The following is a 23,757-nucleotide window of genomic DNA, read 5'->3' on the forward strand; positions in this document are numbered from 1 at the left end:
AAGGTCATGCCATTTGGGTTAAAGAATGCTGGGGCTACTTATCAAAGGATGATGACCAGAATGTTCGAACAGCAGATGGGGAAAACCATTGAGGTATACGTTGACGATATGGTGGTGAAAAGCAAAACAATCCCCTCACATGTGAAAGATTTGGCCGACACTTTTCAGATACTGAGAAGGTACAAGTTGCGCCTCAACGCCTCAAAATGTTCTTTCGGCGTGGGTTCTGGGAAGTTCTTGGGATACATGATTACACATAGAGGCATAGAGGTAAACCCGGTGCAGGTTAAGGCTATTCGGGACTTGCAGCCTCCTCGGAACCCGAAAGAAATTCAAAAGTTGACGGGAATGATTGCCGCTTTGAACAGGTTCATATCTCGGTCAGCTGACCGGTGTCGTCCTTTCTTCCAACTGCTGAATAAGTGGAAAGGGTTTCAGTGGACCGAGGACTGCGAGTTAGCCTTTCAACAGCTTAAGCAATATCTATCTCGGCCACCCATCCTTTCTCGTCCAGAAGCACATGAGATTTTGTTTGCTTATCTGGCAGTGGCCGCCCACGCGGTCAGCCTTGTCCTGATAAGAGATGATAGCGGGGTGCAAAGACCGATATATTATGTTAGTAAGTCTTTGGGTGATGCCGAGATACGTTATCAACCTTTAGAGAAAGCGCTCCTGGCCGTGGTTCATGCCACGCGAAAGCTTCCCCATTATTTTCAGTCTCACACAGTGGTTGTTCTGACCCAATTGCCCCTCAAGGCAGTTCTGCGTAGCGCCGACTACTCAGGAAGGATAGCAAAGTGGGGGACCATCCTGGGGGCTTTTGATGTAAAGTATAAGCCTCGCACCTCGATGAAGGGCCAGATCCTCGCTGACTTGGTGGCGGAATTTGCCGAGCCATTACTGGAAGAAAAATCAGTTGGTGTGATTACAACTGCCGTGCCTCCGATTTGGAAATTGTATGTGGATGGGGCGGCTAATCAGAGAGGATCTGGTGTTGGACTTGTTCTTATGTCCCCAGAGGGAATTGTCTTCGAAAAATCTTTGAGATTGGCGTTCTCGGCTACTAACAATGAGGCCGAATACGAAGCGGTCTTGGTAGGCATGAAAATGGTGCATAGGATGGGTGGAAGAGAAATCCACATCTTCTCGGATTCTCAACTGGTGGTCGGACAGGTCACGGGGACCATGGAGGCTAGAGATCCAAGGATGTAGGAATATTTGGCCCAGATTAAGCGTCAGCAAACTCAATTTGGCTTCTTCGCCTTAACTCATATCTCTCGGAGAGGAAACACCCATGCAGACTCCTTAGCCACACTGGCAACGTCCTCGGCTCAAGGTTTACCTAGGGTTATCCTCGTTGAAGATTTGCTAGAGCCCTCTCTAGTCATTACCAACGCGCCTCGTATCCATCTAATAAGGCCTGGACCTAGTTGGATCGATCTGGTCGTATCTTTTCTTAGGGATGATGTCCTTCCTGAGGACAAATCCGAGGCAGATAAGATACGCCGAAAGGCGCCACGATTCTGGCTGTCCGAGGATCAAAAATTGTACAAACGATCCTTTTCAGGACCGTACTTGTTGTGTGTACACCCTGATTTAACGGAGGGGCTTCTAGAAGAATTGCATGAAGGGATTTGTGGCAGCCACACTGGGGGAAGGTCCTTGGCTCACAGAGCTCTGACTCAGGGTTATTGGTGGCCCAATATGCAAAGGGAGGCCCAAGACTATGCCAGAAAATGTAATCAGTGTCAGAGATTTGCTCCTAATATTCACCAACCTGGGGGGGTTCTTAACCCTCTCTCCAGCCCTTGGCCTTTTGCACAATGGGGCTTGGACATTGTACGGCCATTTCCGAGAGCTGCTGGTAATAAAAGATGGCTTCTTGTGGGAACAGACTATTTCACTAAATGGGTTGAGGCCGAGCCCTTAGCTAATATAAGAGATATTGACTCCAAGAAGTTTGTCTGGAAAAACATCGTTACCAGATTCGGTATACCACACACGCTCATCTCGGACAATGGTGTTCAGTTCGACAGTAAGGCTTTTAGGAAGTATTGTGGCGACATGGGTATTATAAATAGGTACTCCACCCCAGCTTATCCTCGAGGAAACGGGCAGGCCGAGGCCGTTAACAAAGCCATTGTCAGTGGGCTAAAGAAAAGGTTAGATGATGCGAAAGGTAGATGGGTAGAAGAGCTCCCTCATGTTCTGTGGACGTATCGGACCACACCGCGCAGGTCCACTGGAGAAACTCCATTCTCTATGACTTATGGAGCCGAGGCGGTAATACCTCTAGAATCTGGTTTTCCCACCTTAAAGACCAGCTCCTTTAGTCCTGAGAATAACAATGGACTCCTGGAAAAGTGCCTAGATTTGCTTGAGGAACGGCGCGAGGCAGCGATGGTCCAGATGGCTTATTATCAGCAGAAGCTAAAACGAGGATATGATGCCCATGTGAAGCTAAGACCACTTGCACCTAGTGATCTTGTGTTAAGGAAGGTTGTAGGCACTTCTAAGAACCCAGCTTGGGGCAAGCTGGGACCTAACTGGGAAGGCCCCTATCGCATTGTTTCCGTAGCAGGCATAGGGTCATATAGGCTAGCTGATCTAGACGAACGAATAGTACCACGTCCATGGAATGTAAATAATCTTAGAAGGTATTATTATTAATGAAATGAGCTTTTGTCAGTTTGTATTTCAAAATTATGAGTAGCTCTGACGCTTGAAGTTATCATTTTTAAGAATCAAACAGAAACTTAGTTAAGTGCCGTCCTCGGACCACAAACCTTGTGGAAATTGATGTCTTGTCATTTGTTAAACAGAACCTTAGTTATGCCGGGTCTTCGGACCTCCTACTTTGGGAAAATTAACATTTGAAGTTATCATTTTTAAGAATCAAACAGAAACTTGGTTAAGTGCCGTCCTCGGACCACAAACCTTGTGGAAATTGATGTCTTGTCATTTGTTAAACAGAACCTTAGTTATGCCGGGTCTTCGGACCTCCTACTTTGGGAAAATTAACATTTGAAGTTATCATTTTTAAGAATCAAACAGAAACTTGGTTAAGTTCCGTCCTCGGACCACAAACCTTGTGGAAATTGATGTCTTGTCATTTGTTAAACAGAACCTTAGTTATGCCGGGTCTTCGGACCTCCTACTTTGGGAAAATTAACATTTGAAGTTATCATTTTTAAGAATCAAACAGAAACTTGGTTAAGTGCCGTCCTCGGACCACAAACCTTGTGGAAATTGATGTCTTGTCATTTGTTAAACAGAACCTTAGTTATGCCGGGTCTTCGGACCTCCTACTTTGGGAAAATTAACATTTGAAGTTATCATTTTTAAGAATCAAACAGAAACTTGGTTAAATGCCGTCCTCGGACCACAAACCTTGTGGAAATTGATGTCTTGTCATTTGTTAAACAGAACCTTAGTTATGCCGGGTCTTCGGACCTCCTACTTTGGGAAAATTAACATTTGAAGTTATCATTTTTAAGAATCAAACAGAAACTTGGTTAAGTGCCGTCCTCGGACCACAAACCTTGTGGAAATTGATGTCTTGTCATTTGTTAAACAAAACCTTAGTTATGCCGGGTCTTCGGACCTCCTACTTTGGGAAAATTAACATTTGAAGTTATCATTTTTAAGAATCAAACAGAAACTTGGTTAAGTGCCGTCCTCGGACCACAAACCTTGTGGAAATTGATGTCTTGTCATTTGTTAAACAGAACCTTAGTTATGCCGGGCCTTCGGACCTCCTACTTTGGGAAAATTAACATTTGAAGTTATCATTTTTAAGAATCAAACAGAAACTTGGTTAAGTGCCGTCCTCGGACCACAAACCTTGTGGAAATTGATGTCTTGTCATTTGTTAAACAGAACCTTAGTTATGCCGGGTCTTCGGACCTCCTACTTTGGGAGAATTAACGTTTGAAGTTATAATTTTTAATAATCAAACGTAAAATTGGTGAAGTCTTATCGTCGGACCACAATTTAGATCAAAGTTATCTCCTTATTATGTCTGGATGTTAATGCGTTACTGTTTATTAAACTCGGACCTTAAGTTTCATGTCTTTAAGTGTTAAGCAATTTTGTGTAAGGAATGGTCCTCGGATCTTACATCCTACTAGAAACAGTGTTGTGCGTCATAAGGGTTTAATCATTATATGAAGTCCTCTTTTCTTTTTGATCAAGGCATTGTTTAAATATATTAACCATGCCACTTTTTATTAAATCTTCAATGATGTACATAAGATTATGTGAAAGTTATGATTGCGCAATTCTTGGAGTTAGATTTGTTGACCCTGAGAAGTTTTGGTTATGTGCTAATGGCAATATTTATAACAAATACAAAAAAAAGTAAAGTAAAGCATAACAGATACAACCCAAGTGAAAAGCAAATGAAATTGTTCTTCATTAATCAGTTAAATATGCATTACATAGATAATTCAAGAATGGAAAAAGAGAAGCCCTAAGCTAAGTCCTAAGCTTTTGGAGGAGGCTCTTGCTGAGAGGTACTAGTACCCTCGGTCTTTCTCAACTCCAGCTCAAAGGGAGTCAAGATCTGCTTTCCCTTATCTGCTGTCTTCGTTGGAGGGACGTTGGGTTCAACTGTTTGGCTTAAGTCCTTCTCTGCATCCCCTCCTCCTTCCTTCTTTTTGTTGGAACCAGAAGGTTCTGTAGGATCAGGAATTTGCTGTGGGACCACCGGAGGTAGGGCAGGAAGAATTGTCTCAGGGGTAGGAGTAGCAGCAGGAGCCTCTTCAATCTCCTGTATTTCTAGGGGAAGCCAAACGTTCTCGGACTTCCTCAAATCCGAAGATTGGGGAACTCCTGCTGCGTTTAAAGCTTCCCCCCATACTTTCTGACAGTATTTGCGGCATAAAGCCGCGAACTCCTCTGTCAGCTGCTCCTCGGTGGTTGCTACCCCTTCATCAAAACTTGCCTGCTTGGCAGCTTGAAGAGAGAATTGGAAGGAGCTGGCTTCTTCCTTCATCAGCGCCAGCTGCTTCTTCAGATCCGAGCACTCCCTTTGAGCTTGGGAGAGCTCTTCATCTCTTGCATGAAGGAGCTTGCGCTGTCCTTCTATCTGGGTCTTCATGGTCTTCAAGTTTGACTCGACCCCATTTTTCTCTCTCCTCAGATCTGACACCTCCGAGGTCAGCTTCTCGTTCTCAGCAAGGGCTGTGCCCAAAGACTTCTCAGTCTCCATCCTGATTTTGAGCTCAGTTCTGGCTACTTTCCGAGTGTCTTCAATAAGCTTTTCAGCTACAAAGACCTCCTGAATAGCCTGTAACAAAGTATGATGGAGTTAGGAATAATAAAAAAAAAAAAAACAAACAAACTTACCTATAAATATTATTAAAAGTGGAACCTTCCTAAAAAAGGAGAAAAACTTACCAGCGCTAAGTCTCTTTTTAGTGAGAGGAATAGTTGCGGCTGGCCCATCTTTTCCAAGGTCTCCATGTCCTTGGGCAGTAGAAGAGGGCGTTCCAAGACCTCGGCCAGGTGGTGGGCGTGGCCTTGTTGAACCGCCCTTATACTGGACTGGCAGGAGATGGGTGCGCCGTCCAGCTTTAGATCAGGGGACCAAGTGGTCGGTGCTCGGCGCACTTCAGCCTCGTCCCTGAATTCCCCGATTTCAACCGAACGGGCTCTACCCTTGCCCTTGTCCAGCTTCTGCTGCTGGGCCGATGGGAGTTGTTGGCGTGGTTTCTTAGGGTCTTTATTAATCGTCCCCTCATTATCCCCCTTCCTCTTCTTTTTGGGATCCTCGGCTGGCAGTTTTGGCTCAGCTGGAGGAGGAGGAGGAGGTAAAGCTGGGGGAACTTGGGACGTCCCCGTTTTCTTTTTTTTCTGCAACCTTAGCAGCCCTATTCGTGAGGAGACCCTCCATTCTTCCCATGTCTTCTTCAAATTCTTCCTCGGGAAGAGCAACTACAAACCCTGCAATTCTAGAGGCCTCGGTGGCTTCTTCCTCCTCGTCGGAAAGTACCACAAATTGGTTCTCGCGAGATCTCTCGGTGTCTTCGAGATGGAATTGATCTATCTCGTCGTCAAGAGTGTGTGAAGAAGACACCTGCTCTTCTGGAATGACAGTTGTTTGTGAGTGCACAGCAAGGGGGATTGCTGCTATAGGCCGGTTGTACAAAACGGTGTTGGGAGCGTCCGGGAGTTCGCGGTCGTCCAGAAAGTGGGGCCGAGCTACGTTTATCCTCCTTCGTCTTCGGTCGCCCGCAATTATGGCGCTCTCTATCTCCTGAAGTCCGAGGAAAGGGGATTGTACCCTAGAATGAGGTGAGCAGCCCGGAGTTGTAAGTCTTCACTAACGAACACTTCGGAGCGAAGTACTCGGTTTAGATCGGCAATGTTACAATGACTCAGACGAGGATGCACGTGCTGCTTATCTGCAAAAAAGACGTCAAAACGAACAAATCTGGTCAGATTCACACAAATATTTAACAAATTTAAGTAAATATGAATACGCATTTCTGTGTGTGTTAGGAGAAGTTGTGTTGTGGGGAGATTAATCCTACGGCGTCGCACCTGGATCCCCCCACTCAACTGGGCAGTGGAGGCCGTCGTGCCAGTTCCCAGACACGATCAAGTAGTCGTCCTTCATGCCTTTGTTTGATTTGGGCAGACAGGAGATTAGCCTAACGGTGCTGGACCGAGATTTAATATAATAACCTACCTTAGAAAGTTTATGGGACTCATATAGGAACACGACATCGTGCCATGTGAGGTTTAAACCCATCTGCTCGTTGAGAGCATCTACACTACCTAGAACTCTAAAAACGTTTGGGAGGCATTGATCGGGACACAACCGGTGGTTGCGAAGGTATTCCCTCATTACGGGTTTCATTGGAAGGGTCATTCCACCCTCTATAAAGGCTATCATAGGAATGATAACCTCTCCCTCTTTCCTAGAACCGGCCACGGCTTCTGCCGGGCAATATTTTAGTCCTACATCGCTGGGAATACGGTATTTAGCCCTAAAACCCTCCATCCCAGCGACGGAATCAACTAGACACTTAAACCTACCCATTATAAGAGAACGAAAGGCTAAACTTTAAAGGAAAAAATGTTTACGAAGACAGCCGAGGACTGTATCCGAGGAGAAAAGGTTAAGAACAGAGAGAGCAAGAACTTACAAAGTTTGAGGTACGGGTTTCCACGGTTTTCTGCTGGTAAAGAATGATTGTAGGTGTTTTGATGGGATTGATCCCTGATGAATTAAATGAAGGCGCAGATTCCCGAAGCGTCACGACGTGCGAAAAGGCGGCCTCGAAATTATATTTGTCCCGCCTAAAATTTCGTGGAGTAACGAGGGCCGTTGGATGCCCATCTCACCGTTGAACGTGAGGGACAAAGTGTAACTGGCAGTATTAAATACGCGCGTTGTTCAAAATAAAACCGCCAAATGGCATCTTCTGGGACGCGAAACGATTTCCACACGTACCATTACTAACAAAGTGAGTGGAGTAGGTTCTCGTCGGATCAAAACCCTATTTTTCTCCTCGGACGATGAAAATTAGAGTTTTGAGGGGCTATTGTGGGGGGCGAAAAGATCCTGATGAGAATGTGGGCCTTTTGGGCCGTGTTAAGGAAGGCCGACCTGCTACTGGGTTTAGAATTTGTTGGTACTATGGGTCGGCCCATACGCCGAGGGTCCGAGGATCCAGCCGAGGGTGAACTTATCCTTGGACGGACACCGAAGAACTCGGGGTTTCACAATAAAGATTAGGGGATGACACGGTTAAGACCAATGGTTAAAAGGGGTAAACCCTAGAATGCCCCAGAAGCACTGGTGTTGAAGAAATGTCAAAGATAAAGGCTGCTACCTCCACATTAAAGACCCTGCACCTACCACCCTGGCCGCATTGATGGGGAAGTGACACCTGAACAGTGGAAGAGAAACTTCTAGTTACTATTCAAAGGCACTAGGAAAAGAAATATCTAGGTTAAAGGGGAGGTAAAGCAACACGTGTAAAAGGTATTCAAGAGAGTAGTAATTAAGGGGGAATCTAAGACAGAAAGAAGGGATCTCCCTTTTTGTAACCTAAAAGAAAGAGAAAAAGAAGGAGAGAGAAATTATATAAGAACAGTTCTCGGCTTACGTCCGAGCAGATTGATTCATAGCATTCTTTGTTGTTTTTAAGTGTTTATCATATTTAGCTTGCTATTTAATCCTCAAACACTTCTAACCTGGGTTTCAAGCCCACACTCTACAAATTACATTGTTTAAGGCTCGTTGGGCCTGAGCCCGTAACTGTTCTTGGGGCCAGGTGCAATTGTGCACTTACAAATGACTTTACATATTTACAATTTTTTTTCATAACCACTTTACATAAATTAAAAAAAAAAATTCTTTTGGATATATATATATATATTTTAATGAATAATACTTTATATTATATTAATTGATTTTGTTTTAACATAGAATTTCTCTTTTCTCAAAAGGACAAATGTCATTTAAAAAAAAAAGTGTTTTAAAAATTAGATAAATGAGCGAGTTGGGTACATGGAACAACATAGATGTTTTATATAACCCTTCTAGGCTAAACGAGTTACAAAGAACACATTTGGTTTGAATGGGTTTGACCATATCATTTGGTGATTTGTCTTTTCATTAGTTATTTGTTACTTTATCATTGGCCCACTTGTACACATTGCTACAATTGCATATTCACACATTACAGCTAATATGCTCCCATATTAACAATTTACTTTATGCTTTGGTCCCAAACCAATAAGTTTTTTTTTTTTTTTTTTTTTTTTTGAGAAGGAAAAATCAATAAGTTAGAGGTACAAAAGTTTTCATAAAAAAAAATTGTTATGGTGACAAGTTGTTAATAGTATGAGACAAAGTATTGTTAGATGCAGGCCCAAATAAAGCCAATAAAAAAAAAAACTATCAATTTAGATGATACGAAATTGTTGTGTTTATAGTATTATTCTCTCTAAATCTAGGAACTCTAGGAAAAAATGTTTTCATCTCCTAAATTTTATTTTTTTTAAAACCAAATATTTACAATAATGGAACCTTCAAAAATAAAATGATCTCTTATCTAAGAATAACTATATAAGTATATTTCATTATTACATAGAAATTATAAGCGTTCAATTCACATTTAATGTAATATAAATAAATATTTTTGTCAAGAGCTTGTAGTTCAGTAGGTTCCAATCCCTCATTCCTTTTTTTGCAATTATCGAATTAAAAAAAGTAAGCCTTTAAATTATTTAATATTGTCATAACTAATAGCAAGCCATCTAATTAAATGTTATAAGGATAAAATTTTCAGAAAAGAAATTGATTCAATAAATTTTCACGCGCGCATGCATATAGGATTTGATGTCAAGAGGGGCACAATTACTACAAATAGACACATGCACGAAATTACTTTAGACTAATCTAAATAACTAAATACAATTTTTGTGAACAATAAGCAATATTTTAATGAAAAAAATATTTGTCTTGTGTTTATCAATTAGATGTTTTTTCCACAAGCATAAGTCTTTTTTTTTTTTTTGTATATATATATATATATATATATTTTTTTTTTTTTTTTTTTTTGCAGTCAACATTCCTTTTACGTGAATTGCATTATATTAATTAACATAGACGCATAAAACAATCAAATTGAAAATATTTTGAAAATATAGTGTGAATATAGATGTACTTGAAATTTTAGTTTTCACTTTAAAACAATTAAAAAAAATTTATGGAAAAGAAGTATGTAATATTGATGAAAAAGTGAAGCCACAAAGATGCAAGATTGCTTGCCTCAACCTTGATAATAGATTCAAAACAAGGGAAAATTATTAAGTACTCTTGGAGTACTATAAATGCGTAGTTCTCCCTTTTACATGTGAGAGAAGGGAGTACGAATTATGTTACTCCACAATAATTTCCCCAAAACAAGAGAGGCAGCACCCTATATAAAAATAAATAGATAAATAAATAAATAAAAAATCATGATTAAGACACCATTTGACCAAGAAATGGGCAGCACCATTTGAGGTTCTAGGAACCCAGTTTGCAAGAATGTTTGGGGATTGGGAAAGCAAATAAGACATATCTGAGCAGGTGTTGAGAATTGTCCATGAGATTTCAGGCTTTGGCTTAGATATGGCCTCAACCATAGCTCTGGAGTCGCTCCAATGAAAATAGCTACAAAGTCCAAGTTGGCTATAGCTTTATGGCCCATGTTACAACTTTAGCTTCCACTTGGAGAGGAAGGTTGGTGTTTACTTTCTTGGAGCACGCAAAAACTAACTACCCTCTCCAATCTCTAGCCATAACATCAATAGCAGAACTAATTGGAATTAGGGCCGCATCAACATTGATTTTTATTATTGATCTTCTTGGCTTGGACCAGACAGAATGAGGGCTAAATGAGTGAGGACAAGAGTGGCTTGAGAAGGTGGATCTTGCACTCCCATGATCTTTCAACAAAATGGAAATCTTTGCAAACACATAATTAAGGTTCGGGGAGTAACCCTCAAAATGAACCTAGTTTCAGTGCTTCCATATCAAATCACATACAATTGCGCCAGATAACAGAAATTCTTCTTGTTTTTTACGATCTAGATCATCAAAAGGGGCAGATAGAATAAGCTGAATTAAATGTGGAGGAGAAGAAAGTCTCATATTATCCATGCTCGATGAGGCTCATTGGCTATTTTACCAAATTGATTTTGCAAAGGGACATAAAGCAAATAGATGAAAGCAAGATTCAAACTTTAGGAAGTAAAATCAAAATACTCCTAAAATTTAAGAGATAAAATCCAAATTCTGAAACGTCAGAGTATAAAATCTAAACACTCCAAACTTCAAAGGGTTAAAATCTAAATTCTGAAATTTTAAGTTATAAAATTCAAACACCCACAAACTTAAGAGTGTAATTTGTAATTTACATAGGGTACCTAGTTTGGGTTAATAAGAGCACTTGTGCTGTGTATCTAAGAGTTAGACCATTTTGAATATGTACCACTGTCAATTTTTCTTAATTTACTTAGGTAGTTTAATAAGTATAGGTTCCTAATCTGCTTAGGTTGGTTAATAAGTATAGGTTCCTAATTTGCTTAGGTTAATAAGCATATGTTCCGTGTCGTTGCATAGTGGCGACTCCAGGAATTTTGTCCAGGGTGTTTCTATTCCACTTTGAAAATTTTTTGGGTCATTTCAGTCTATTACGGGTGTTTCAGGACATTTCGGTAAATACAAGCCGAAATTCAAAATTTGGCAAGCATGAAGTTTGTACTTAAAAAAAAAAAAAATCTTAAAACCAAAATAAATTTGCATTTTGTACACCGAAAAACCTCAAAAGGAAAAAAATTAGAAAAATAAAAAGAAAAGAAATTAATGAACAAAGGTACCGACACAATAAACTATAATTTCATTTGAAATATTAATAAAATTATTAATTATTGTTGTTTAGTTGTTTTATAAATTTGTTTGTCTTTTATAAACCATAATTTGTTGTATTGTTGTTTCATTAATTATTAAATTATTAATTGTTGTTTAGCCTAACATAATTTAATTTGTTTGTCTTTTATAATGTATTAGTTAATTAAATTATTAGTTATTGTTGTTTAGTTACTTCATTCATTTTTTTTTACTAATTATTAGGAATCTAGCACACACATCACTATGCGTTAGCACACACCTCATGAGTGCACACACCTCTGCCTCTGCATGCCTTTTAGTTCAAAATTTGTTTGGCATAAATTTTTTGAAAGTGTTCCTGATATTGCTTGAAGGTGTTCCTATTTTTTTTTAAGGGTAAACAAATAAAAAAAATTAAATTATTATATATTAAAAAAAAAAATTCAAGCCAGGGTGTTCCTAGGAACACCCTGGCTTCTGAGTGGCGTCGCCACTGCCGTTGCATCAAAGCTTCAGCCCGAAATGTCCATGTTTGGGCTTGGATTATCTGGTGTTGCTTTGGCTGAGTCCTATGCAACTTTGTTTGATGGGAAGATGAATTCAATGATGTGGTAGGAGGATGATTTGAAGGAAACAGTCATGACTTCTACTTACTATGTTCATAATGCTGTTGAACTTAATCATAAGGAATTAGTTGATTTGCTAGTGCATCGGAGGGCAATTTTCAATTCGCCCGATAAGCTATGTTCATAATGCTGTTGAACTTAATCAAAAGGAATTAGTTGATTTGCTAGTGCATCGGAGGGAAATTTTCAATTCGCCCGATAAGCTTATCAAGAAGAAGCTGGGTCTGGAGTAGGTTTAAACTTACCTACATGGGGCTGAGGTACACTTTTTCGTGATTAATTATTTACTATCTTGTAAACATTATAATTCTCATATGCATGCTTCACTAATTAGTAGAATGTCAATCTTTCATTATATTAACATGTTTTTATTTATTCAGAATCAATTTGAACAAAATATAGTTGTATTTCTAATTATTATTCTCATTTTAATGAAAGCAATTGTTGAACAGGTTAGCAAGTATCCATACCTTTGTTTTTGGCAAAGGAGAGGAAGCAAAATTTACAACTGTGGGGAGTTTGCTGAGGTAAGTCTTACAATTTAAATAAATCTATTACTCCATGTATGTATACATACTGAAAGTATCATAGCAGCACTAGGTTCTTCCCAAAAGAATCTCCAAACCTTATTTGATTAAATTAAACATAATGTACTTGTTGGGCAGTAGAATTTTTTTCCTCAAACAAATAAAGGTTAAATCAAGTACTTACTAATTAATTAGGTGTGGTGGTTAATGAAAATGCATTGGATTTTCGAAGATCTGCTACCATCAAGATTTTTTTTTTGTGGAGAAACTCATTGCTGATGCTTGTTGCGCAACAAAAGCTTAAAAACACAATTGTGACTCATGTTTATTTCTTTATGGTTCTCATTTAAGGGTCCCGTTAACGGGTGTTGTTAAGGCAATTGTTAACAAATCATTTTAGGAAAATTTTGACACAACTTTTGTGGAAAATAAAATAAACTATCAAAATATCAATGTTTTTTTTTTTTCTTCCTTTTCTTTTCTCATATATTTTTTTAAATCACTAAAAAAAAACTGGGGCTATAGTAGCGTTTTTAAACCGTGGCTACAGCTCCAACAACCACCGGTATAGGTCCAAATGGGTTATCGCAATGGTTTTTTTCCTGGCGCTTCTTAGCGCTGACCAACGAGTATGAAAATAGCTCCGGCTAACCTACATTGGCGGTTTTAAAACCACTGGTGGAGGTCCCGGCAATTTTGAAAAACTACCGGTTTAACCAATACTAGCGGTTTTGTAAACCTATACCTGCACTTTTTAGAAATTGAAAACCACCATAGTAAGTTGACCCTTTACTAGAGGTTTTAAACTGTCGCTATAGGCATTTTTGTATTTTTCTAATATAACATTTACTGGCGGTTTTTTAACTCTATACCAATGTTTTTTTGAAACTTAAATCACCATAATAGGCCTAACCTATACTTGCAGTTTAAAAACTGCTGCTATAGGAATTTTTATACTTTTCTCATATAGCCTATACCAGCAGTTTCTAAACCACCACTATAGGTCATTTTTTTCTCTTTTTTCTAGGCACATAAATTTTTCCTGCATTTTGCTTTTCACATCCTGTTTATAGCTAAACAAATACCATACTAAATACAAGAAAGGATCTAGTTTAAACCACCAAAATATTAAGTATACCATATATGTAAATATAAATTACCAACTTAAGCTTATGATAAATGCCAAAATAATACATTCCAAATATCTAGAATGTTTTGTGCCCAGAAAATAACATTCCAAAGTAGATTAATAATTCACTAACAAATACCCATAGGGCATCCATTAACATTTCTCCTCACTTAAAAACAACACAATTGTAATTCACATCTAACTCTTCATTGGTTTCACACTTTGGCAATGAAATGGTTAGACTTTTGGACTAAAAAGTGAAATATGTGTCAATTTTTTGTGTGTGTAGTGATTTCCCACTTAGTAACTCATGTCTAATGATGTGAAATTAGAATATTTATGTTCCCCGCACGTTAACCAACTATCAACTTTTCGCCTGCAAACTGCAATAACTATGTCAAGAGAAAACTCAATTTTACATTACACCTAGGGCCAAAATGGGAGTTTTACCTTTTTCTCATAAACTTTTCAATAAAATGCCCTATGTCTAAAACTATTTACGGATATGCCCATGTTTTGAAACTCGATTTTTAGAAAATCGAGTTTTAAATTAAAACTCGATTTTTGGACAATCGAGTTATAGCGAAATGAAACTTAAAAAAAAATTGTGGAACTTGAGTTTCATTCAAAGAACTCGAATTCAAGGAACTTGAGTTCCACTTGAATATTTTCAAGGAACTCGAGTTCTTTTTTTTTTTAAGTTTCATTTCGCTATAACTCAATTGTCCAAAAGTCGAGTTTTACATTTGAAACTCGATTTTTAGAAAATCGAGTTTCAAAACAGGAGCATATCCCTAAATAGTTTCAAACATGAGACATTTTGCTGGAAAATTTGTGAGAAATGAGTATTTTGCCATTTTGCCCTTACAACTAGTATTATACTGACCTATGTGATGAAGGCCTTAATTAAAAAATTATATGTAAATAAATCAAAATTATATTAATATCTAGATGCGAGTTTGAAACTTTAATAGTGTTTTTCTTAAAATAAATTAAGTATTTTAATAGTAAGTCGCATGACAAAACACATGAATTTACATGTAATACATACATATATATTAAATTCCTAAAAAAAGAAACATACATATATTAAATCACTTTGCGCAAGATGGTGTGCAGTGCATAAACTTTAATATTACGTTCTGTTTGTTTCGATGGAAAACTTTGTGTAAAGATAGTTTTTCATGTTTTCTAGTATTTGGTAGCATAAAAAAAAGATAATTCAAAGGAAAACTATCTTTGGTCAACATAAAAAGTATCGTTTATTTTTAGAGATTGTTTTCCATTAAATTTTTTTAGAAAACAACTACATCTCACAGTAAACTAAATAAGGGAAATTAGGAGATTATTTTTCAACTCATTTAAAGTTGCTACCAAACATTAGAAAATGAGATAGTTTTATAGAATATATTTTTTGGAAAATGACTCGTTTTCTAGAAAACGTAATTGCTGAAACAAACAGAGCGTAAGTTACCATAATACATACATATATTACTTCTCTTCAAGACGTATGTGTAGAAAGTATTCGAACCTTAATGTTTTTATTAGTTAAAATATATTAAGTATTAACATGTATCATACTTCAATTTCTATAATTCATAATCACAGTTAATATAATATAGTATTTTATTAAAATAAAATCCAATTTGACAATCTTTTTCTGAACAATTGGATAAAATGGGTTCAATCAGATCCTTGCTTGTCCTCAATGAAATTGATCACATTTAATAACTACATTACAAATGCCTTAGTTTACCAAAAAGTTGGTCCAGTAATAAGGATTTAGGCCAACATGCCATAGACATGGATTCTTGTTTAACAACTTGTTGGATGGTTTAGTGGTAAGAGCTTGAGCCAACATGTATTAGGACATGGATTCAAGTTCCTCTATTAGTAGTGTGTGTGGCTCCTTATACCCTAGCTATAGGCTGTTCATCTAGCTTATTAGTGATTGCAATGCGGAGTCTTATTCCTAAAGCGATTAGGATGCTACTAAGGTCACGTCTAGGTAAGAAAGTTATATAGATCACTCCCTTATAACCATTTTTTATTTACACAAAGAAACAAGGTAAAATGCCTTGTTTGACTAGGCCTACATAAAAAGATCACATATCTTTACTATCATAATCAACAACCTAAGGAGACAAAGAAATGAAGAAGACAGAGGCCAAAGAATTTGTACTGTAATTAAATAGGATTAAGAACATTGTGATTGTATTCACTGTTCATAGCTTTCATGTCTACTAGTCCCACTAATTTACCAACCGTGTATAAATCGGATTGGTACATCCCAAGTCTTAAGCCTTGGGGTTCAGGAGGTTCAAGCTTTAGGGCTGGAGATCTAGTATGTAATATTTCTAATTCAGGGTCTGTTTGGAATCTGCTTATTTTGCTGAAATTGAAAATTTTTTGCTGAAAATACAATAGATTAAGGTAAAAGTTAGCTAAAATATTACAGTGGGACCTATGAATAATACAAAAAAATGCATTGGGCTCATGAATAGTAACGAAAATAAGCTGAATAATAAAATAAGCTGGCTTTTTAATTTTTACCAAACATACTCAGCCAGAAAAAAAAAATCCCACTAATTTGTTTTGTTAAAATGGTTAGATGAAGCCAAAAAAAAAAAAAAAACACACACACACACACACACAAACAGTGTTCTCTGGATAGAATTTTTTTTTTTTTTAGAAAACTATAATACAATTATTATCCTTTTTGAGTGATATTGATAATGCACAATCGCCAAAGGCTTTGTAGTTGAATTGACAACTCCCCATATACAAAGTGCTTAGCGGTCTAGGGGGGAAAGAATTCGAACTGCAGGATTAGTAGCATGTTGTAATTATTTCTAAAAAAAAAAGATAATGCACAATCAATAAATGAAGCCTTTTGCATATACATTAGAGTTTCATCTTATCCGCTTTGAGGATGAAGAATGTTCCATTATCAGTTTTCTCTTTTATCTGAGCTGATTTAGCCTCTTTTCCGAAATAAAGATAGTTGTCTTACTTTTAAAAAAAGGATTTATCCCCCTTTTAAGAAGGATGAGTAATAACTTTGATATTTGATAATAACAATGGGAAGTGATATATCTACAACATTTTCATAAGATTTATTATAATTTTTAATTTGAATTCATAATAAAAATGATTTTATCTTGTGGAGTAGTAAAATAATAAAATACTAGCCTCATCTTGCAATAAGGTTTTTTTTTTTATAGCAAAAAAAAGTGTTTTTTATTTTATATATATAATGTTTATTTTGAAAATCTAATTTATAAGTGAATAAAGTAATTTGAAAATTAACAGTAGAATGGTCATATTTTTTAGGTAATATTTTAGTGGGAGTTAGAGTTGCATTTTTACCGTACTTAAACATAAGGGTGTAGGGGTATTTTTGAACTAAAAAAATGAAGAATCCAAATAAAAGAATCCCCTTGAATAGCAGTGTAGATTATGTACATAATATTTCACTTATAAAAAAAAGAAATGTTATGTCTATAATATTTTTATAATATTTTCACAGGCAAGCTGTTACCGATTGTTATTTTTGAATCTAAAAAGTAATCTTAACGATAAGTTCAAATTTAAACAAATAACAATTAATTACTTATAATTTATTATAAAAATATTATATACATAATACTTCTCTAAATTAATAAATAAATTAAATAAAGGTAACTCATGAGAATGTTAAACTGCTCACGAGAATGTAAGGGTCCATTTATTATGCGTGTTTAAACGATAATTTTTAATTTTTTTAAAAAGTACGAATGGGTGAAAAAGATGGTATTAAAATGTAACAAACGGCCCTAAATTGCTCAAACTCAAATCATTGTCGGTCTTTTTGTCAAACCAAAAAGAACATTGGCGGTCCCTCCGCGTTTCCAACGCGGGAACTTCGCCACGTATGTCATATGACGTTACACCTTCCGTTCCCACCTTCCTCTCCAAAACTGAACTTCCCCAACTCCAACTCCAACTCCAACGGCAACCGCCGATATAGCTTTCCCTTTCGTGTTCAAATCATTAATAATCGATCAGTAACAAACAAAACACCAACACCACAAAAATTTAATTAATGGCTTACCATTCCCACAAAACTCCTCTCTACCCGGAGGTGGTGATCCAATCAAACCCTAACCCTTCTTCTTCTTCTTCTTCTTCCTCCTCCAATCTTTACCCCTCAATCGATATGCGAGACCTCGCCGGTAACCTCTTCCCGGAACCCACAGTCGACCACCAAACTTCACCCACGGCTCCGCTGAAGGCCATCGAAGAGGTCCTCATCAAGATCCCCGGCGCCATTCTCAACCTCATCGACAAGCACTACAGCGTCGAGCTCGCTTGCGGCGATCTCACCGTCGTCCGTCTCCGCCAGGGCGATGACGTCGTCGCCGTCCTCGCCCGTGTCGCCGATGAGATCCAATGGCCTCTGGTGAAAGACGAAGCTGCCGTCAAGCTTGATCACTCGCATTACTTCTTCTCCCTCCGCGCCCCGAAGGAACACGCATCCGATTCCGACGACGACGATGATAAAGACTCCGATAATATGTTGAATTACGGGTTGACGATCGCGTCCAAGGGGCAGGAAAAGCTCTTGAAAGACCTGGATTCGATTTTGCAGAGTTACAGTAGCTTCTCGGAGCAGAAAGTTTCGGACAACGCGAAGAAGAAGGGGGAGGCGCTGGACGGTTCGATGGCGATGGAGGTTTCGCCGGCGGATATGAAGTCCGTGAAGAAGAAAGAGCTGATGGAGAAGCGGTGCGCCGCGTATTGGACTACGCTGGCGCCTAATGTGGAGGATTACAGTAGCACTACTGCGAAGATGATCGCCGCGGGTTCGGGAAAACTGATCAAGGGGATCTTGTGGTGCGGGGATGTCACGATAGAGAGGTTGACGTTGGGGAATGAGGTTATGAAGAAAAGAATGGCTCCGGGTTCCAATTCGGAGATCAGTCCACAAACCTTGAAGCGGATTAAAAGGTATGGGAATGAGTACAAATCAACAATAAACTGTGGTGGTTGATGAAATTAAGAGGATCTATTTGTTATTTATGTAGAAATATATGTATGTTTGTGGTGGTAAACTCAAATACTGTGATAGTCTCTCTGGGTGTAGTTGCCAAGTATTGATTAAAATTTTAAAGATTGTTTTTTTGGCTTTGATTGTTTATGTAGGGTTAAGAGGGTGACCAAAATGACAGAGAAAGTTGCAACTGGGGTTCTCTCTGGGGTTGTCAAAGTCTCTGGATTAATAACAGGCTCAGTGGCAAATTCAAAAGTGGGCAAGAAGTTTTTTGGCCTCCTACCAGGGGAGATTGTGCTCGCTTCCCTAGATGGATTTAGTATGTTGATCATCTCGAGCCCTTGCGTTATATATTATAATATATATTGGCATATATTTATTTTCTGAATGGCTTTTTTAACTCTACCAAACAGCTTTTAATCCAAAAGTTCATGAATAGATGCATTATAAAATCTATGAATTTAATGTGCATTTTGCTTCACCTTGCTTCCTATTTGATTACCACAAAATAGCAGAGTGGCACACATGATGTGTGTGGAAACTGGAAAGGGAAAATATTTGTAACTGGAGGAAAGGGGCAATAGGTGTTGAAGGTAGATTTGAGAAAAAAGGAGGATGATAGGCCGTTTAATTTCAATTCTAGAGGATTTAAATGTGTGTTCTGGTTTTTTATCTCTGAGTGGATGGTACTAGTTTTTGGCCCTTCTGTTCATGGCTTGTCATTGCTTTGATAGACTTCATTAAATATTCTTGTTGTACTTTAGTTCCTGGCTGGAACTATGTTCTCACTGTGTTTCCAAAAAATATCTGTTTAATTGAATCAATTATCCATGAAGTAAAGTTGGTGGGATGGCTTTACATTGCTTTAAGGTGATGGGTTAATGGTAAATAGGATAGGGGCACCCCCATCAAAGAAATTAAGGGTAAGAGCAGGTGTAATGGTAGAATAGCAACGAGGAGTAACCATACCCCTACCCTCTCTACTCTCCTCCCATCTGGACTTCACTCTCCTCTCCCTCCACACAGACACCCAAAAAAAAAAAAAAATCTCAAAACACTCATTATCTATTCTAATAAATTGTGAGACCTCTGAAAACTAGAATGAAAGCCAACAAGATCTTTGTGACTGTTAAGAGCCCTCAAATGGGGGGCATTTCAAATTTTTGTCTTCCCTCTCCCCATCCAAAGAGTATTGTTTTTCCCACTATTTTGTTTTACCAAGGAACTCCTTGGCAATCATGATTTTTTCAGCATTGAGTTTTAAAGATTGGATAACAATGCTTTGGTTGGTACTTTCTAATATTTTATTTTTATTGATAATACTTTTACTGCTGAGTTAAAATTTTTACGTGTCTTCAGATTTCCTTCGGTAAACAGGTTTAATATATTTTACTGTTTTATTATATTAGATGGTTTTTATTTTTCTGTGCAAGTATGGTTTGGAAAACAAAATATTAAACACTGGCAAAGAACAGAGCACATGTCACATGCACACTTCTTAATCTGACATTTTTTTTTGGGGAAAAACTTAAATACAGTACCTTATGTCATGTACCTTAGGTTCCCTTCTCAAAATTTAGCTATGTGGCTACATAACGAAATTACTTAACCCCATTACAACACCTACTCTTCCAGTGAGAAAACCTGTTAAAGTCAAATTTGCAATGAACTCAAGGGCTTTCTCTCTCAATTCAGTCTGCCTCTTCTCTCTTTGCTAGTAATCACAAATCCATGCCTTCTTTGAACAGAAATCAAGAACTTTTAGTGGAAGTACTCAAACAGGAGTGGTGGTGGCCATGGAATTCGAATCAAATGCGGAACCCCAAAACTTTCATTGACAGATTGAAATTGGAAGGTGAAAGAGGAAGAAGGGGCAAAAATCAAGTCTTCATTGAAAGATAAAGGGGACTTGTTGAATCACTTTAGGTTCCTTGGATTTGGAATTTTGGATGGTGGATTTGGAATAAGGGATTTTTGTGGATTGCTATTTATGTTCTTGGATTTTGGAGGACGAGGAACACAGGTGTCGTTGTAGTGAAAATACCTGACAGCAATGTCAATTATTGGAAAGATGGGTTCATTGAGTTTAGTCAGTTTAATCATTATTCATTAGTACAAAACCTACAGAATCTTGGACCATTTTTCTAGACCCAATTCTATATAAGGTCTGCGATTGTACTAGTGAAATCAATTTCTTTACTTCTGAGGAAGAGAAGATGACACAAGAGTATACAGTTGTGAAGGAATTTGTGGACTATATTTGCAATGAGTTAGGATACCTGCTCCTTCTGGAAGCTCTCTTACGGCTGTATCAACAAATGTCTTGGAATTCCGCGTCTGAGGCAAACTTTAAGTCTACCACCACTTCTATTAGAGTGATTGTACCAAAATTGTTTGATTTCTGTTCAAGATGGTGTGGGATTTTGATTTCTAGCAAAGAGACAAGGAGGCTGAAAGAGTTTGACATCTTGAGTTCAGGGGAAGTGACAGAGAAAGGGGTTGGTCTTTCTCACAGGATAATAGAAAGAGTTTTAAACATTTAACGCTGTTTAGTGAATTTTGTTAAGTAGCAATATGGCTAAATTTTAAATGGCGAATCTTAGGTACAGGACATAGGGACTGTATATAACATTTGCCCTTTATTTTCATTCTCTCATTTCTTTTCAAGATTTTTCTCCTCCAGTCTTTTTTCTTTTCTTCTCGAGCTGCTGGCCACATCTTTCTTAAGCATCCCAAACTATGCTTCATGGTGGTGACTAGAGGTGAATGGGATGATCCCAAATAAACTTTTTCCACTGTGAGGTCCCTCTGGAGCTGGTCTTCAGTGACCTGTGTGCCATATATGCTTTAGCTGTCCCCTGCCACACAATATGCTCTTTCACACATCAATTGAAGGCGATATCTTTCTTGAAAGCAAAACCCAAGATGACAATCTTCTTACTTGGAACAATGTTAATAGAGAAAAATGCAGTTGGCGGCTGGAGAAGAATTGACACAGGGATTAAATTCTAAATGTTTTAAATATTTTAGTGAATTCTCACTTTTTAAATTTGAGGTTTCAAAATGAAATTTATCCTATGTATCAGGGACTGAAAGTATAATTTACACTTAATTAATGCCATATTAGTTAAAGAATGTCACTCCAGCAAAAATAGACTTACCTTTTAAATATTTGAGGGGCCAAAATTGAATTTACCTTCTATTTTAAGGACCAAAATTGTATTTTCGTTTTAAAGTTTCACTCGAGACAAAAATAAGGATGAACTTGACTTGATCGTGAAAGTTGTGTGACAACATTGACATAACTAATAGTTAAGGGACTAAATTAAACTTTATCCAATGGTCTGTGGACCAGATTACTAATTTAACCTAAACTCAAATTTTTGTAGTCCATAATAATTATAGGCTCGTGGATACCATCCGTTTTCTAATAGGGATAGAACTCCCAATTTGGGAACTAATAAACTCCTACAGACTAGCATGAAGTGAAAAAGATCTTTGAAACTATTATTAGCTGTTGAATGGGGGATATTTTAAAGCTTTAGCTCCCCTTCCAAACCCCCCCCCCCTCCCCCCTCTCTCAACAAAACTTTCCACTTTTCAAGTGATGTGAACTCATAAGCAATGAATACTTCCAATGACATTGTTCAGCATTGATTTTTTAAAGATGTGATATCAATGCTTCTGTTGGTAATTTATTCATAATAATAAATTTATTTCCAAGTTAAAATATATCTTTTAGTTTGTATTATTTAATTTTCTAATTCCTTGTAAATAGGCAAAGTCTGTGACGCTGTTGAAGTTGCTGGAAGAAATGTCATGTCAAAATCATCCTCTGTGACTACTGAACTTGTCTCCCACAGGTAAATTAAGCAGATGCGTTTTTTTTTTTTTATAAATATTATGAATATAGGTATAAATTTATTTTTTTTTGACGCATGAAGAATATAGGTATAAATTAAGCAAATGCATAAAGACTTGAGTTAAATAGCATGAAGCTTATAGACGCATTAAGTGATATCATTTGGACACAATTAACATTAGTGATACAGTAACTGACGAGCAATGTTTTTCTTGAGAAGAAAAAAATGACAACCAATCAAAGTTTTTTTTCTTGTATTCATGCTCCAGTAATGTTGTGAATCACTTTTGGCTTTGCTTTGCCCAACTTTTATGTATTTCTGCCACAAATATTGGGACTATGTTTTCATCCCCAACATATTTTACGAAGCGGGTCATCATGCATCTTAGAGTTTGAATTTGGATGATGTTTTCCTGCAGGTATGGGGAACAAGCAGGTCATGCAACAAGTGAAGGGCTTGATGCAGCTGGCCATGCTATAGGCACTGGATGGGCTGCTTTTAAGATCCGAAAGGCATTTAACCCTAAAAGTGTTCTGAAACCTACCACCCTTGTCAAGTCTGCTGCTAAAGCTGCAGCTGGTGAGAGGAAGGCTAAGGTTTCCAAGTAATTGCTGATGGAATTTGTTGATAGTGTAGTAGATGTCTGGCCATTTAATTTAGTATGTTCTCCCATTTTTACTTAGTTAAGTTAGATGAAACATTTAAGTTGTTGTTGTTGTAGATAAGCCTAGGGGTGGAAATATCTAATTAATATATGTGAGTCGTTTGTTCTAAAAACAAGCTTTGGTTTTGTGTCACAATTCAAACTCGGTCAATTATGGTCAACAAGAATGTATACAGATCTAAAATGTAATCATGGTATTATCCTTCCAATATATATGCTTTATATTAGTATATTGTATTACTCTTTCCCACAACTATATAAAAATGTGACAAGAAACTTTATAGACTGTTTCCAAGTCCATCACCAATAAAGCCGCATGTACATGATATATTTGGCAGTCATCATCAACACAAGACACCCTTTTGGTAACAAAAGCAGGTGGGAGAACTGTGACTTCTCAAAAGGATTTCATGTAACTCTGCCCAGATATGCAGCCTCTTTACTCCTCATCATCTTCTACTTCCTCTCCATTTAATGGTGCAGAGCTAGACCAGGCTTCTCCTTGTTCTTCTATTTGGGGA

General features: G+C 37.6%; 1 protein-coding gene across 1 annotated transcript; it reads left to right on the forward strand.

Annotated features, from left to right (window-relative positions):
- The first annotated feature begins 17,499 nt into the window (after positions 1-17,499).
- LOC142624606 (protein EARLY-RESPONSIVE TO DEHYDRATION 7, chloroplastic-like) lies at positions 17,500-23,473 on the forward strand. Its single transcript, XM_075798254.1, has 4 exons — positions 17,500-18,666; positions 18,862-19,028; positions 22,488-22,572; positions 22,991-23,473. Exons 1-4 carry the CDS (start codon positions 17,762-17,764, stop codon positions 23,178-23,180), a joined length of 1,347 nt encoding a protein of 448 aa, XP_075654369.1. The 5' UTR covers positions 17,500-17,761; the 3' UTR covers positions 23,181-23,473.
- Positions 23,474-23,757: the final 284 nt, after the last annotated feature.

The sequence above is a fragment of the Castanea sativa genome, chromosome 2 (genome assembly GCF_040712315.1).
Source record: "Castanea sativa cultivar Marrone di Chiusa Pesio chromosome 2, ASM4071231v1".
NCBI lineage: Eukaryota > Viridiplantae > Streptophyta > Magnoliopsida > Fagales > Fagaceae > Castanea > Castanea sativa.

Coding starts and splice junctions, on each gene's coding strand:
- LOC142624606 (XM_075798254.1), top strand. CDS start 17,762: ATGGCTTACCATTCCCACAAAACTCCTCTCTACCCGGAGGTGGTGATC. Junction 18,667..18,861: donor ACCTTGAAGCGGATTAAAAG/GTATGGGAATGA, acceptor TTGTTTATGTAG/GGTTAAGAGGGTGACCAAAA. Junction 22,573..22,990: donor ACTGAACTTGTCTCCCACAG/GTAAATTAAGCA, acceptor GTTTTCCTGCAG/GTATGGGGAACAAGCAGGTC.